The following is a 17502-nucleotide window of genomic DNA, read 5'->3' as shown; positions in this document are numbered from 1 at the left end:
TTCCCCCAAAGCTAGGATGAACTGAGTGGTAAAGGGTGGGCTTTATATGAAAACGAACAAAAAATACCATTCGAGTTCTATTGTTCTTTAGCATCAAGATTACTCTTCTTAAATAAAGCCAATTTGCTTATCCGTCAGTTCATGAGTTTAGTGGTATCATCTTCATAGGCCTAAAGCCTAAATAAAGTATGCCAAAATGTTAAAATGGAAAAAAACTAAACCGGTACTCACAAATTGGGGAGCAAGGTATAAAACTGACTAGCCAAAAACCAATTCCATGCCATGGTACTTCCAACTCAATAAACAGATTTTAAAATATATACATATATACAAATAACTTAAAAAGCAAAGTGAATGCAGTAAATTAATGCATAACAGTAATAGAAATGTGTATTTGGCTGGTTGAAAACAAGTTTCTACAGAGTCCAACTGGCCAGAAAGCCAGGATCCAAAGTTATTAGCAAGAGGAAGGCAGTTCTGGGGTCTGTGCTATGTGGCACAACAGCAAGCAATTAACTCAAAACTCACCAGTAGTTTAGATATTTAATGGGTGGGAGCACATCGTCAAAAAACTCAGCTACATCTGAACACAGAAGGTGATAATTACTTTTAAAAAGTTGTATGGTTAATTCCAGGGTGATTTTATTTCATGGAGAGAAAACAAAAAACCAACAGTATCATGATTTTCCTAGATACCACATAGTGACTAGTACTTTCATTCCTTTTTATGACATTATACAAAACAAAAAAAAAAAAAAAAAAGGGAAAGAAATCAATAGAAACATACCAAAGCATACCTCCATGCCCCTTAAATTAGCAGATTTAAAATTAAAACTGGAAGCAAGTATTTGTTATACTTTGATTCAAACTCTATTTACAAATTAAATTGCACTTACAAAGATAGCAACATTTCTAATATGGTTATTTTGCTTTATTGTGGTTTTATATCTCAATATAAAACTTTTAAAGCTTTCTTCCATAAAAATCATACTTTCTTTTGCAGTACATAGTTAATTTATCCACTGAATTTCTGAACCAGTTTTCTCCTTTTGTGCTTTTCTGCTCTATTTTATTTTACAAATGGCATATACCTTCCCAACAGGTACAATCAGATGCTGCACTCATTACAAGAGACTCATTCATAAAAAGTTAAAGTGTAAGACATGAAATATTAGCAGCCTAATCCTTTGGTTCCTCTTTTTTAAAAAAATCTACTGATAAAATTTACAAATTGGTGGTAACTCTTCTTTTTGGTTAAAAACAAATCCACCAGGTAGATTACTGATTAAAATCCAACACTGCTTTAAAAGTACCACTGCTCAACGATGCCACTGCATACAATTGGTTTGACATGATTCGGGATACAGTAAGGCACAAGTGGGTGGTACAAATGAAAACAAATACTTTAGGACTGGGTTTTTTTGTTGTTGTTTTTTCCTGCACAAATGCTAAAATATGTACCGTTTCCAAGATAAAATAACAAAAAAGAAATACACATTTTTTGTTACGAAATACCTATACAAAAATTTTAAATTTACACCATCTGAGCTGCCAAAAAGTTTTTTAAAAAAGGATCAATTATGCGCCGTACATAAAACTATCTCTCATCAGTAGGTCCAAGAGAACTTGGGCTCAAAATGTCCCAGCACTTTATGGGAGGGAGGAGGATCAACAAAATTTCCCTTCCTGCGCTCCCTTACCCCAACATAAGACAGAAACAAAGGTCAGGTGTTTACAGTAGTGTATTCTACTTATGACAAATGACTGGAAGTCAGGGGAGAGGCGGCATATCGGGGGCGCACCGGTGCCCTGGCTGGCTGAGGAGCCGGAGTAAGGCACTTCCATGGGGAGAGCAGCAGCCCCACGTGCGGCCTGGGCCGTGATGCGCACGCGCCCACGTTCCGGCGCGGTGACGTGCACGCACACGCGTTCCGGGGCTGTGACGGGCACGCACAACGTTCCGGTGAAGCCCCAGGGCAAAGCGCGGCTCCTGAGGAGGAGACAGGATCTCAACAGCAGGGGAAGACACGGGAGGTAAAACTCGGAGGTGAAGTTCTATACAGAAGTGGTCACTCGGTCAATGGCGTGATTGACCTCGTTTTTGTTTGAATCCAGTCCTTTAGCAGCATTCATGTCATTCCGTAAATTCTCCACTGTCTTTTTCATGTTCTTTAGCTCCCCTGGGTGTGGAGTGGCTCGCCGCAGAAGTGTTCTCTGAAAACAAGCAGGGGAGTGAGTGTGTGGGTTTTATGTCATTACTCTTTCAACAGGCAGCTTCAAGGTGGGGGCACTCGGGGACAAAGCCTCCCTTCTCGGGATGCAGGCGCTCGGAGGGGGCAGAAGCGCCTCCTCGGGAGCCCCGCGTGCTGCTTATCAGCTGCTCACTGGCAGTTCAGGGAGATGAAGGTGCCACGGGCACCTTATCTGGTCCACCCAGAAGGGTTACCTTCAGAATAAAAGAATACTCTGTAAAATGTAAGATTAGCGTAAGATAAAAATTAAGTTCCATGAAGGGCAAGGAAACAAAGATTTTTAAGATGTTGGTGTGGGGTGTGAAGAAAGAAAAAGATAAAGGGGTAAACAAATTCTAACTTACAGTCATTGCCTGGTCTATCACTATCTGAAGTGGATCTGGCTTCCTTCAACATGGAGGCATGGGAGTGGAAGGAAAAGGGAAGCGAGAGAGAGAAGAGCTTCTTTCCTTGGCCGCTGTGTGTGTTATTTTTATTTACTAAAGAGAGTTCACATTTTTCTAGTAAAGGCCACAGTGCTGGGAGTGAAGTGTTCGGGAAGGGACAATCTTTAAAAAAACCTCTTATTTGACCTATCAGGTGCTCTCTGGCTCCTGAGACAGCATTTCTGTCTTATAAATGGCCTGTCCAAGGAGTTTCAGGAGGAGGAGCCTAAAGTGCGGTGACACAACAGTCAAGAGCACTACTGAGACAGCGAAGGAACCGGTGAATTCCTCATCCTCCAGCAAACCACCAGGTAAGCACTGAGGGCTCCTTTCTGCTGAAGTCACTTTGTTGTGCCTAATTCCCATTCTGTGCTCCATTACTGTAAACATAAAATCCCATTTGGTGACAGCTGGAATAACAGACACCACAGCAGTCATTTAAAAGCCACCCTTTGCTTTGGGGGCTGTAGGTACTCCCTCTTAGCTCTGCTTATGAAAATCTCAATTAGCACAAGGAGTTTAAGAAGCCAAAGTCAACCTGTAGTAATATTTCAAGAGTTGTCACAGACTCCTGAAGATGTCAGCTGGCCGACAGACATTTTTAAAGTGTGGATAGAGTAAGGCTAAGTAATACCTTCAAATCTATTCCTGATTTTTTTAATGAAAACTTGTAAATAAACCCAACTAAGATCGCAAGCACTTCGCCTGAGGGTGAAGAGAAGAATGATTAATTACATAAAGGACAGAGAGAAGCACAGCTCCATAGAAGGCAAGCCAAGTAACACTCTGAAGTGGGAATGGAGTCATTGCTGTACACTTCTAAATGGTGGTGGGGAGGAGACTTCATTCACCAAGAACAACAAAAACAGAAAACAGATTCCTGGCACGTGGGTGGCTCAGTTGGTTAAGCATCTGCCTTGGGCTCAGGTCATGATCCCAGGGTCCCAGCACTGAGTCCCACCTGGGGCTCCCTGTTCAGTGAGGAGTCTGCTTCTCCCTCTGCCCCTCCTAGTGTTTATACACTGTCTCTCTCTCTTGCAAAAATAATTAAAATCTTAAAATAATAATAATAATAATAATAAAAAAGGGGGAAAAAAACCCAGAGCAAATTCCCAGTTCACCGGAGGCGAGAAAGGATGCTATCAAAAATAAGGAACAAGAGTATAAGCTATTCCAAGAAAAAAATCCCAAAAGGTCCATTTGCTTTATATACATTTGGTAAATCAGTACATAGAAATACCTAATTTTGTCTTCTAAAAAATTCTTACATGCTGAAGGCTAAGCAGAGAACAGACAATTTGGAATTAAAATAAATCATTATTAGGTGCCACTATTGGTCTTGGAAGGCTTTTAAATTTTGCATTTTCAGGGAGGCCAACAATCTCCATTTCCATACCGTTTCATTGTCTTCTTCATCTCTCTCATCTTCCAAAAATCGGATTGCACTGACTCTGTTCACTGCACGCTCATTCCAGGCGTCATCCGGGACATCATTCACCAAGCTCTCCAGTGCCCCACAGCGAGGCAGGTTCTCTGTCATGACAAACACCACATCAGCTGGGAACTTGAGTTTGTGTGACTGGTAACTGCTATGTAGTATTTCAAAAATTAAAAAGAAAAGAATCTAGGACAGGGTTACCCTTTTTTTTCAATGTTGCATAATTCTATTTGAGATCATATAAAATATCTGCCAAACTCATGTTTAGTATTTCATCACAGAATATCATGATAATTTATAGAATCCTTTTTCACAGTTCTTTTCTATATGCTAACTTTAAAAACTTTATTGTGGTGAGGGGGTGCCTGGGTGGCTCAGTCAGTTAAACATCCAACTCACGATCTCAGCTCAGGTTTTGATCTCAGGGTTTTGAGTTCAAGCCCCCCGTTGGGCTCCATGTTGAGTATGGAGCCTACTTAAAAAGAAAAAACAAAAAAACAAAAAACCTTTCTCATGACACTGATGTAGTTGTACTTGTTGGACTACAGTACTTTCCTTAGTAACACTTCTGCTGTCTTCCCCTTGGGGTCTTAAAAGCTCCTCTAACAAGGTTGGGATTGGCAAAATTGCTTTGGGGCTTTTCCACCTAGGGGATTCCTATTTTCCCAGTGCACTCTAGTTCTCTTTTATCAAAACCAATAATGGCAATTTGATGTTAGTATGAATATTTTTTAAAACCACACATAATTTCCAAAACAAAGATGCAATGACTTAAAATAACAGACTGGCTTAAAAACTATTTGTCATTGGGGGCACCTGGGTGGCTCATTCGGTTAAACACTGACTCCTCATTTCATTTCAGGTCATGATTTCAGGGTAGTAAGATCAAGTGCCAGTCAGGTTCCGCACTCAGTGTGAAGTTAGCTTGAGATCCCACTCCTTCTCCCTTTGCCCCTCCCACTCCTGCTCTAGCTCTGTAAAATAAATAAATAAATAAATCTTTAAAAAAAAAAAAAAAAAAACACCTGTTTGTCAGTGGTATTCAATACTAATCCTCTAAACCATCAGTTTGGATTTTAAGGGACTCTATCAACTTTTTTAAGAGTACTTGTGTTTTCAGTCTTAGCGATAATTCAAATACAAAAGGCTGTTTAAGAAATTTCAGATATGATAAGCAGGTGTGAGGGATACTTTTTCTTTGAAGGTACTGAGGAAAGAACCTTCCCAGAGGACATCCACAGTGACCTCACCCAGGCTGGCTCTAGGGGCACATTAGACAAATTACAGACGCACATGGGAGTAAGAGGTCTTATGGATAGGTATTAGCTGCTACTTATTCTCATAGCCATGTGAGTATTGTTCTTAATTTCACCTTGGCAAGTAGGTTCAGAAGGCAGCTGAGGAAGCAAGACACAGGTCAAAATCTTCTCTCCTGTGGTGTGGTCTGTGTCCGTCTGGAATGTGAGTAGGGGCTGCGACTGGTTGTCAGACAACCACAAAGCCTTCAGCTTCAAGGCAGTCAGGGATAAAGGCAGATGTAACAGCCTAATTTAAAGCAAAAGAAGACATCAAGGTCTCAGATTTTATAATTACATCAATTCCTATCAATACAGAAAGAAAATAAAAACATTACAAAGAACCTCCTGGGATTGGATTCAACATGGAACAAGATACTGTGTTTATAATAAAACCCTCGGTGTACTCTTTGTGAGCACACTCAGTTTGTCACAGTGCTTCTGCTGTCCTCTCTCTCATAAGCACCTCTGGCCACAGGGCAAAACATTAGGAGGTTTCGATTTAAAGAGAAAAAAAGCCAGTGTGACCATGGAAGGACGCAGTAGCAGGAGTTCTTACTAAGTCAATGGCAACAGCCTCCCTGACGAAGACCTGTTTTCAGTAGCACCTGGCAAAAATGAGGAAGAGTGGAAGGAGATTCCTGGGGTGCTGAAGAGTTTAAGTGGCAGTTATAATAAAGATGAAAACATTTTCTTCCTACACTGCATTTTCTTTGCCTAAGGAGATTATTTTAGGTATCCATCTTAAGCTTGTATCTTCTAGTTTCTAGAAACTTCCACTTCCCTAGACTCCTATGGGATAATGTCCACTTCACATTGTTTCAGTTTCAAGTGAGATCCTATGTATTAAAGCACTTTAAAAACTGTAATGTGACATCTAAAGATTAATTCTTTATTAATGTTTGCACCCATGTCTGACAAAGTGACTGTACCCAGTTAACTCTATTTAGCAAAAACCAGCACCAGGAATCACATACATTTGCATTCACCAAAAGACTACTTTAGTGAGGTGGTTCTTAACTAGGAACGCTTCTGCCTCAGGGACATCTGGCAATGTCTGTAGACATTTCTGGGTGGTACTCTTGGCATCTAGTAGGTAGAGGGCAGGGATATTGCTAAATATCCTATAATGCTTAGGACAGCCGCCACATCAAAGAATTATCTGGCTCAAAATGCTAACAACGGCTGGGGGTGAAAAGACTGCTTTAGTAAAAACCAATGCCTTATACAAGTCTACTAATGTACTATGAAAACAACCAAACCTCTGCAGATACCAGGAATTTAAGGTTTAATGAATCTAAGGTTGTATTTGATCAAGTATTTTTACTCTAAAGATGGCTCCATGTGCATTAAATTATAATCTCAGCAGTGACTTTACAAGCTGGACAGGAATGAGCTGACTGCATTCTGTGAGCCACAAGATAAGGCACATTTTCTTTAAGAAATCCTTGGCCCATGAACTCCGTAAAGAAATCATATGGCAGCAGGTATTGCTAGAGCTCTTTTATGAACTTGGACATCTGTCTCCAGTTTAACACATGTGGGAGGTCTACATATACATCTTACTTACCGAGAGATCAATCAATACTGCATTATCAGACATAGATGCCACCCTGAATGGGCAGGCTTAAGGAAAATTAATTTGAACTCTATGTAGGGATATGAAGAGAAGTTGTACTCCAATATTATTAAACTAATCTAAATAAAATGTAAGCACAGAATGTTGTTACTTTAACAAATGAAGTAAAAATTATATCAAAGAGTACATGGAGAGTGTTAACAACAAATGCACTATTAACAAACTTCCAAAGAACAAATTAATATCATTTACAACATACTTCCAATATATTAGTTATAGAGATGACACAATATTTTCTTTTCCTAACAATTAGTCCAGCAAAGGTTGGCCCATCCCACGCATATGTATTGGGTGCAGTACTGAGTCAGTGGAATTGTACCTTACATGGGAGTTAGGTTCTAGAGTTAATGCATCCATGAGACCTGCATAAGCTAAAGTGCCCTTGAGAAGTCTCTGTGTATCGTATACTCTAGTACTTTGCTAATAAGGGTCAAACAGTGAGAAATACATATTTTTAAATCCCAGAATCTACCGAGTTCAGTGACCGGCTCATACCATGAAGGATGCCCAAGGGATCTGAGGAAGCAGGCCTTTACAGCTCCACTTCCTATTCTGAGATGTTGGGTTTTTGAGTGAGATAGAAAGTGAAATCTCATGCTTATACAACAAATTATTCCTGCCTCTGCCCAAAGGCTGTCACACATTTACTCAAATGCAAGGAAGTTAAAGATAGACGTGTATTTGCCAGATCTGATGACAGGGATTTTTTAAAAACAATATCCTAGCACACTGTGAAAGCTTTAAGTACTTAAAACTCGTTTTCATTTTATTGAATAAAAGGATGATTCTTTTGGAAGTTTCAGGGTCTTACACAAGAAATTTACAGTCAATATCTCTAGATTTCTTAATCATAAGAGCATAAAGAAAAAAAAGAGATTTGAGATTTGAAAACTGGCACAAAACACAAATACTCAAATATGGTCATTGTACCTTCTCAGAATAACTGGCTTTGCAGCTAAGTGCTAAAGCAAAGGCCTAAATAAAATGCTAAACAGAGCAACAATAATAAGTAACAGCTTCTAAGGATAGCAAATCATATGATAAAAGTTAAAATAAACTACTAGTCTTTACAACAACAGATCTTATAATCATATTCAACCAAGCCATATAAGATTAGTGACTTGTCTGGAACACCATTTTCCCCGTCAAGAATCAGAGTGCCAGATTGAAAATGGCTGCTGCCAACTGAGCACACACCTCTGGTACCTTCTGTATACTGCAGACTCAACACAAGAAACCACAGCCCTATTTGTACACATCTCATATCTCCCTGTTTTATTAAGGACCACATCCCCTCAAAATAAAAAGCCTGTGGTTACTATTTACATCAATGGTACAAGGACTAAAGCAAACGAATAATCATACCATGAGCTATGTCTCCCATTTCCAGTTAAATCCCTGACCAATTAACCTGAAGTGACTTTCTCCACCTCCTACTGTAGCAATTGTGCTGTCAAATATACTTAACAACTACACATGGCCTACTGACTTGACCTATAGTTGCATGCTTCTTACAACTGAATGTTTCATCTTTTACCTCCTACCAGAATTTTTAGTTCTCAGTAAGTTTTCAAAACTGCTTAAAGATATGTAGAGAAAACATATCAGTGGGAAAATTTAACTAGTACCAAAATATCTAAAGGGAAAGCCCCCTGTAACCTCAGGCCTCCACTCTGCCACTAGGGGAACTATTATTAATGTTTTGTTATAATACATAGATAGGTTGTTTTAAAAGCAAAAACAAAAATGAGAATGCTGTGTTATGTCCAATAGCTATTCTTCTTACTTGGTACCATGGACATCCTGTGTTACTACACAGAGAAATTATCTCACTCTTCTAACTACTTACTATTCCACAGTACAAGTACACTGCTATGTTGCATTTTGCCTTTTAATAGTTTTTCTCCATTTTACTGAGCTATAATTGCCATGTAACATTGTGTAATTTTAAGGTGCACCCGAGATGATTTGATACATTTATATATTTCCAAGTGACTACCACAGTGGAGTTAGTTAACATCTCCAACCAGTCACATAATCACCACTTTGCATGCATGTGCATGCATGTGTGTGTGTGCGTATGTATGTGTGTCAAGCCCACTCAAAGATCTATTCTCTCAGCAAATTTCAAGGATATAAGGCAGTATTAAGTATAGTCACCATGCTATACATTAGGTCCCCAGAACTTATTCATCTTGTAACTGGCAATTTGTACCCATTGATCAATACCTCCCTACCTCCCCTACTCTTAGCCCATGGTGACCATCATTCTACTCTCTATTTCTAGGAGTTTGGCTTTTTTAGATTTCATATGTAAGATCATACATGATTGTCTTTTTTTGTGTGACTTATTTCACTTAGCATAATGCCCTCAAGGTCTATCTATATTGTCATAAATAATGATTTTCTTCTTTCTTATGGCCAAATAATATTCCATTATATGTATCATACCACATCTTCTTTATCTGTTCATCAGCTGATGTTGTTTAGGTTGTTTCCATATCTTGGCTACTGTGAACAAGGGAGCACAGATCTCTTTTCAATATCCTGTTTTCTTTTCATTTTGCTATATGCCAGAAGTGGGATTGCTACAGCATGTGATAGTTAAATTTTTAATTTTTTGAGGAACCTCCATACTGTTTTCTCTAATGGCTATACCAATTTACATGCCCACCAGCAGCAGGGAACAAAGGTTCCCTTGTCTCCACATCCTTGCTAACGCTGTTATCTTGTTTTTTTTTGTTGTTGTTGTTTGTTTTTTTGTTGTTGTTGTTGTTGTTTTAATAACATCTACTCTAACAGCTGTGAAGTAATATGCTTTAATATTTTTAAATTTAATTTTTGGGATTATAGAATGCAAAGGTACAAACGATTTCCCCATTGACAGCCACCGTTTCTAGTATTTGGTATTACTCTTCCTCAAAGATTCTCAAATACTAGAGATTGTGTAAGGGGATAGTCCTATGGGAAAGAGTAAGAATTAAGGAAATGGATTCCATGTCCATGGGTAGCTGATGACAAAAGACATTTTCTCTGTTACTGTACGAAAAGATTTGATATTTGGTTTCCAAGTGGCATTTTATAGTTACCCTATCAAATTTGTCAAAGAAAATTTGTGGAAACTAACATATAGTCTGTCTGTGTTCTTTGCTATTTTTATATGCTTGAGAGAAGAGGCAAAACTTCTGCTGTATGTGGTATGATCTCCCATGGTGTAACATTTCTGTAAGCTAAAAAGCTGACATTGTAGCCTTTTTTTATTAGTTTCTATACTAATACTTTAAGTAAGTAGTAATTAAATATTTTAATAGGTTAAAATTTGGTTATGAATCTGTATATACATGTGACACATTAAACTGACTCAGATGACAGCTATGTAACTCTACTTTTTAATGGGGTTTTCTCCACCCTAGCCCAAGCATAATGAAAATTTAACTTTCCCTTCTGAGAACTAGAGATTAGAGCCTTCACTCATGTGAAAAACAGTTTTCAGGCATCAGAGCCATCTTCTGCTCAGGAATTAAGGATACAATTTCATGCTCATAGGTGTGGCAAGAGTCTGGGAAGGTTGGGAGTTACTGAGTTTCTACTGCTGGAGATTAGGAAAGAACAATCCTTCCCAAGCTTTATGTTGCATGCAAGACTCCATTCAGCAGAAAGTCAACACTCAACTCAAATTAATTCGGAGTTTCTAGTAACCAGTCAGTGGTTTAAGAATCTATCAAGATATCCTAAAAGCCTTCACTTGAAAATGGTGCCCCCCTCAAGGTTCACTGAGTCCTGCTATTTATTAGTACCACAACCTACAATCCATTGGCCAGAATGAGAAATGGTGGCTTGTGCCTGACCTAAGTGACCAGTTAATCAGCACTTAGCACACAATCCCCCAAACACTCTTCCGACTGCTGTTGCTATCTCTCATTTAAAATCATTGATCATTTTCCCCTGGCTGGGCACTTTTTCTCCTATCTAACTATGTAACACTCGAAAGCATTTTTTTAAATTCCTTTGGTGATGCAGCCTGTGATACAGGCATTTTGCAGTGGCCACCTATTCACTCTACAAAACTAACATTTTTAACCTTTTCATTTGGGTGACAAATATTTACCAGGTTCTATCATGTACCAGGCACTGTGCAGGGATAAAAGGCACAGTGGCACAGATACCACATCTGACATCATACAACTTTAGGTTTAGACATTCACACACGCATAGGCTGGCAATTATCATATGGTGCTGAGTCCTATGCTAGGGGTAATTCAAAGAAGCAGGCTCCATACAAAGAAGGCTCCCTGGAGAAAATGAAAACAGCAGTGGGAATCAGAGAAGGGGGTCTCAGGCAGAAGGAGCAGCTGGGCTAGGCTCGGGGCAAAGAAAGGGCACATGCAATCTGAGGTGACAAAGTTAGTTCAGACTGGCTGAAACAAATCTATATTCTACACAGGTGAACAGAAGGCATATTCCAAAACCAGGAAGTGGTCTACCATGACCTCTCAAGCAGAATTTGAAAAATGGTACTGCTGTGACCTTGGGGAATACAAGTTGGGTAGCTCTTCACTTTGATTATGACTTCTTGGTGATTCTGACATTAGCCAGGGATCCTTTGGCCAGAAATGTGTCCCCGAATACAATTTTGTTTACAATTTCAGGGGGTTCAGAATCACCAGCAGAGTGTATCAAGATCCCTGGTTAAAATACAGTTCAAACTCATTCAAGCTCATTCTTCAGATAAGGAAACCCAGAGGCACACGATGACTTACAAAAACTATAAAGTTAAGGTAAAACCTAAGTATTCCAGTTCTCAGGCAGCACTGTTTCCCTTACATCACTGTACTGCTGTTCTGGGAAGCATTTCTACAGAAGAGTCTACTTAAATGTCAAAGTGTCTCCCACTCAGGTCATCCCTGACCTCTTCCACTCCATCCAGCTCCATCACTTCTGCTCTCAGATTAATAATTTTCTGGGTCCTGGTCATTCAACTAATTGGTACATATTCTATAAGATGGAGCAAAGGCAAGATGGCAAAGACACATGACAAAGGTTGGGGAGAATGAACATTTGGTTCTTTTTCTCAAAAAAAGCAAACCAGAACATGCTTACCTGTTCCCTGCCACATCCAGGACATGAAGCTCTGTGGCCTGCGACACCTCTGAAGGTATCCGAGTTAGTCTGTTGTCACGCACACAGAATACAGTGAGGCTGCAGCACCCTCCAATCTACAATGAGAAAGAAAATACATCTTTTTTCCAGGTTTTTTTTTTTAAAGGTTTTATTTATTTGACAGAGAGAGAGAAATCACAAGTGGCAGGCAGAGAGAGACCGAGGAGGAAGCAGGCTCCTCGAGGAGCAGAGAGCCCGATGTGGGGCTCGATCCCAGGACCCTGGGATCTGACCCGAGCCGAAGGCAGAGGCTTTAACCCACTGAGCCACCCAGGCGCCCCTTTTCCAGGTTTTTTGTGAAAGACGGTGGTGGGACTGGAGTATCTTGTTTGTCAAATGGCATGAAAAGGACACAAAAAATGATAACACATGATTTTAAGTTTTACTAAGACCAACTATGATTAATTTAAATCATACAAAACACTAAGTAGTCCAGTAAGTTCATAAGAATCTTGGCAATGCATTAAATGTATATGTTCTAAATTAAATCAAGAAAATAGTACAGTTCAAAAAAATCTCATTCTGAAAAGCAAGTCATTTTCTGTTGCTATCTAATGCAACTGTATTTTTTAAATATGTTAACTAAGTTACCCAGGTCCAGACAAATATTATTTGGCAATATAGGTAATATTCAGTAAATATTATTTGGTATATTAAGAATTCTAAGTTTCAAAAATAAGGCCAACAATGATACATACACACCCCTTCGAAGACCTGCCCATTATATTAAATCCAGTGTTCCCCGTGTCCCAGTTCATTTCAAAAAACAAAACAAAACAAAAAAAAAAGGAGGAATAAAAGTATACTGGATAGACAATACAGTACATTAATTTTCTATTATACATCTTTTAACTACTTTTGGTCACTCACAGCTTAATTTAGTAAATACGTTATTCATTTCCCTTTCACAAAATCAACAATATTTTAGCAAAACCTGAATGTGGTAAATACACATATTAATCTGGTAAACTTAATATTGTAGAAACATCAATATCTACATCCACAACAAATTTGATTACTATTTTTTTATTTATTTTTAAAGTCAACGATTCAAAGATAATTGAGCTTTGTATGAGCCTGGTTTTCAAAAAAAGAACATAAGCACAAAAGAACTGAATCAGTCTCTTGAGCAAACTGGCTAGTGTTTCTACGGTCAGGAAAGCTGACCCAAAGGGGTGGAAAAATAACTCAATCTCAGACACAACATTCTGCAGGACTCCATACAGTACTACATTCTTCCTGTACTCACTATCCTGACCCAGAGCAATTGCAAGCAAAGGCTCATGAAGGAACCTATTGATGTCTCTCTGACACATGGAAAAATACTCCACAGCTTCCCACTTGAGGAGAGGCAGAAGAATTGCATCTTCAATTATATCTGAGTACATCTTATACCCTTTTCTATGTATATATATGTTTAATACATGTATATACCTTAAAAAAGCAGAATGCATACTTATGAAATTGCTACATAATTACCTTCATGAACAATCTTACTATGTCTTCCCCTAAGAGTTAATATAAAGACTTGAGATCATGTATTTAAACACAGTATTTAACCATAATGGATGTAAAAGAAAAATAACATGGAAGAAAACACGAACTAACATTTGTCTAAAATGGGTTACACCCAGATATGTAGAAAGGCTTTTAGATTGTCTCCATGATCTCTCAGTGTTCACATTTCCCATCCCACCAACTGGTGCATTCACTACCCTCTAAAACATAACATTTTGATTCCACTGTGTCTTATAGAAATGCTTTTTCTGTCCTTCTAAATCTTATCAACTGTCCAGAAGTAGCTAAACATCCTCTACACCATCAAGTCTTCCCCAAACCCCACAGTCCACACTGATATACTGCTCTGTGTTTCATTTGCAGTTATGGTCTATACAAACCCTCTGACAGATTGTTTCACTGAGTTAACTTGCACATGTCCATATAACCACAGTGCTTGGTAAGTACAGTACCCATCCTACCCACCCATCAACTTTTCTCATTTAGGTATGTTTATATGCTTATGTTTATTTACTTACTAGTGAAGGGCTGCTACTTGAATATCTCCTTTATGTGTAGAAATGAAAACCACAAAACTCTTTTAAGAATCATTAGAAAGGGCTCTCTTAGGTTTTATAAATGCAGGGCCCCAATATCGTGCCCTGAAAAAGAACAATAAGATCTTTAAGGGGCTTGGCATTCTTCCCTCTTGAGGAAGGGAATCATTAGTTTTACTCAGATGCCCAGGAATATTAGGGAAGGAATCTAAGCTCTGAATGAAGATAGAGGATAGATATGATTAGATTTTCTCTGATAAACTGAGATGATCCCAACAAAGATCTATTCATGGGAAGAAATCCCCAAGTTCCTCATGGAGGGAATCCCCTGTGACCCTGCTCCCCATGCACTGGCTCTGGGTTCAGAGGTGGGTCTGTGTGCCATGTGGGAGTCTTCCAGGTCAGCATGGGGCTGAGGCTGGACCTCACCTTAACCTTAACATCCTGGCCTGTACTCCAGGGAGGCAAAGCAGTTATGCACATAGACAACCCTCACAATGGCAAAATAAACTACTGGAGCGTGTACAGAACTGAGATTGTATCATAATTGTGGGCACTTTGTCATGAAGCTGTCCACTGCTCCAGCCACCTGTTGGATATCTGTTTGGGGCCCTAATACTATAGCATGTAAACATTTTCAATTTGTATCATGTACATATACTACCTATTAAAAAATTAACTCATTAAAATGGGTTAGAGAGGGCTCTAATAGCTGTTGAAGCAATAAAAGTTCTGAACAAGTAAATACCTCTTAAGACTCTGGGAGGGGGATAATGTGAGTTCCCAATGGGGTGTGTGAGCTATCTACTGTGTTTACATCTCATTTATTTATTTTTTCTTTTTCTTTTCCCATTGTAATCTCAAATCCATTTGAGACCTCAAGGAGTGGAAAACAATTGTATTCAAGAGCCTGCTAGGCACTCTGGGTTGTCACAGCAGGCAGAGTGACCTCCTGATCTCCATTGTCGAAGGGTTTCGGGAAAACAATGAAACAATGCCCACAAAGAGAGAGTGTTATTGCCAGTGTGCCGGGACGCCTTCATCACCCTCAGATGCACATGCTGTCCCAGGCAAAACATTGCACAAACAGAGACCTTTTTCCAAATCATCCAGGAAGGGATGGCACAAGCCTTTGGCTTTGAGAAAAGACTATTAAGCAGTAAAAACCATAATTCAAAAGGTACAGTTTTCATAGACATCAGAGGGGAACATGGAGCCCTGGAATGGATACTCTGGGATCACACAGACCTGGGCTGGACCTGAGGCTCAATCCTGTGTTTTGTGTGTTTGACTATGTTACTTTAACCAAAAGTAACAATAGGATTCAATTAAATGAAACCACAAACACAATTTAGCACCTATCATAGAACCTGGTCTAGTAAATGTGGCTGGCAAACCAATATGATGGTTATTCTCTTTTCAATAAGTCAAAGTCCTGGATCCAAAGGACTGGATCAGTCAACACTTGTGTGTCTGCTGTGTTGTTGGAAATGTGCTGAGGTTGATGAGTTCCTCCCAGAACATCCCTGACCTTCTTAAAAATCTCTCCCTTGCAAGGCATCACAGTGACAAAATGACAAAATGTCACTGTGTTAAATACCAGGGATAAATACACTGTGACTTTACTGCTAGTGAAGCACCGGTTTGATCACAGTACTGTAGGATACATATGGCTCATGTGTGTTTCTGCTTTCTCTCTCAGGTCCAGGAGGTAGTTTACCAGGTCCTTAGTGATCGTCAGAATAAAATGCCTATATCATTTAGAAATTCTAGGAAGCGGAGTCACTATTTAAATAACTTATTACCATCTATGTAGGAAGCTGATATTTTTATACTTCCTAAAACCACATAATAGTACCTTCCCAGAATACAAGGGGTTGGACTTGGAGAACTACAGAATGTAGCTGAGAATCTTTGTTTTGCTGGTTTGTGTATCTTAATTCCAGAGGATACCTTCCTTCACTGTTTGGACCTGATTTAACCCATCCGGAGGAGATGGGACCTGCCGGTCATTGAGCAAACCCCTAGTCGGGTCAGCTGCACCACATGTTAATTGCCTGGAGGTGACATTATTCAAGAGGAAATAATCAGTCAGTGATCCAAAGAGAAAGCCTGTACTAGTCATCATAGCCTACCTATATTCCATTTTCTGAACACCTGCCCCAAGTGTGAAGAAACTTTCATTTTTCCTTCAGTATTGGCCTTTTAATATTCTGTATAACAGAATGAAACCCTTATTTCACTGGCAGAAAGGGAAATGAACAATAAGCGAAATCTGGTGAAAATACAATTTGAGCTGTAATAATATGGTGAGTAATTTTAGAAACCAAAGACTGTTTTTTTGCTTTTCCCATCATCATCTGTGGCATATTATTCAAATGTTCCTATTTCATAAATATTTTGGAAACCATGTGGGTTTGGGAATTCCTGAATTGTTGGGCCACTGACATCAAAATATCCACTAATAGTTACAGCATTTTTCATTTCTAATTATAAAACAGTAAGTTACGTTGATTGGAAAATAAAAACCATAAATACGCACATGTAAAGGCACAAGAAAAAAAACTAAGACCAAATCCTACCCCAAAGGGATAATCGTATTAACATTCTAAAGTACAGTCTTTCAGTATTATTGCCACGCATTTGTGATTTCATATATATATATCTATATATATATATAGTGATTTCATATATATTGTGATTTCATATATATAGATATATATATTTTACATATAAATTTTATACATGTGCACACACACACACACACACACACACTTTGATGAAATTAGGAGCAACACTATGATCTTCAGCACTTCTGTTTAGATATGACATCAGGAGTGTCCTCCCACATCAGTCTGTTTCTAAAAGGACTATTAATGACCACATAAGTATTTCATTCTACAGATGTCTTACAAATCACAAATCTCCCACATAAGACGCTACTAGTTCTGCCATTTTGTGTAATCTTGGTTGAGTTACTGTAGCTGAGTCTGGGTTTCTGGGTCTTTTGGATGTTGATAACGACTTACCTATACCTCACAGGACTGTTGTGAAGATTAGACACGGATATGCAGGAAAGCACAGTGCCGGCCACATGTGAGTTGCCCCTACATCTACTTGAGAAATAGCCTTTTGCCTGGTTTTCCTGTGTACCACAACTGTGTTCCTAGGACAAAGCCCTAGAAGTGGCATTACAGAATCAAAGGGTATGTTCCCTTCCAGAGAAGATGTAATAATTT

The 17502-nt window shown here is 38.9% G+C and overlaps 1 protein-coding gene and 1 long non-coding RNA gene across 3 annotated transcripts in view; one reads left to right on the top strand and one right to left on the bottom strand.

Moving 5' to 3' along the window:
• Window positions 1-1724: 1724 nt before the first annotated feature.
• Window positions 1725-17502, bottom strand: part of LRRC1 (leucine rich repeat containing 1) — a 129877-nt gene continuing 114099 nt past the window's right edge. Inside the window, exons 11-14 of the mRNA XM_059178279.1 lie at window positions 12150-12265; window positions 5488-5660; window positions 4074-4210; window positions 1725-2214 (exon numbers count right to left, since the gene is read on the bottom strand). Of these exons, the coding sequence (XP_059034262.1) occupies window positions 2056-2214; window positions 4074-4210; window positions 5488-5660; window positions 12150-12265 (585 nt within the window). The 3' untranslated portion in view covers window positions 1725-2055. The remainder of the gene's footprint in view (window positions 2215-4073; window positions 4211-5487; window positions 5661-12149; window positions 12266-17502) is intronic.
• LOC131834114 (uncharacterized) lies at window positions 2878-17461 on the top strand. Of its 2 annotated transcripts, XR_009354757.1 has the most exons (4): window positions 2878-2988; window positions 14091-14166; window positions 15147-15443; window positions 17306-17461. It is a non-coding gene; the product is annotated as an uncharacterized LOC131834114 (long non-coding RNA). The 2 variants fall into 2 exon arrangements; XR_009354756.1 differs by lacking the exon at window positions 17306-17461 and having other exon boundaries at window positions 15147-16761.

The sequence above is a fragment of the Mustela lutreola genome, chromosome 6 (genome assembly GCF_030435805.1).
Source record: "Mustela lutreola isolate mMusLut2 chromosome 6, mMusLut2.pri, whole genome shotgun sequence".
NCBI lineage: Eukaryota > Metazoa > Chordata > Mammalia > Carnivora > Mustelidae > Mustela > Mustela lutreola.
Note: the sequence above shows the minus strand (reverse complement) of the source record. Positions and strands in the feature narration are given on the sequence as shown.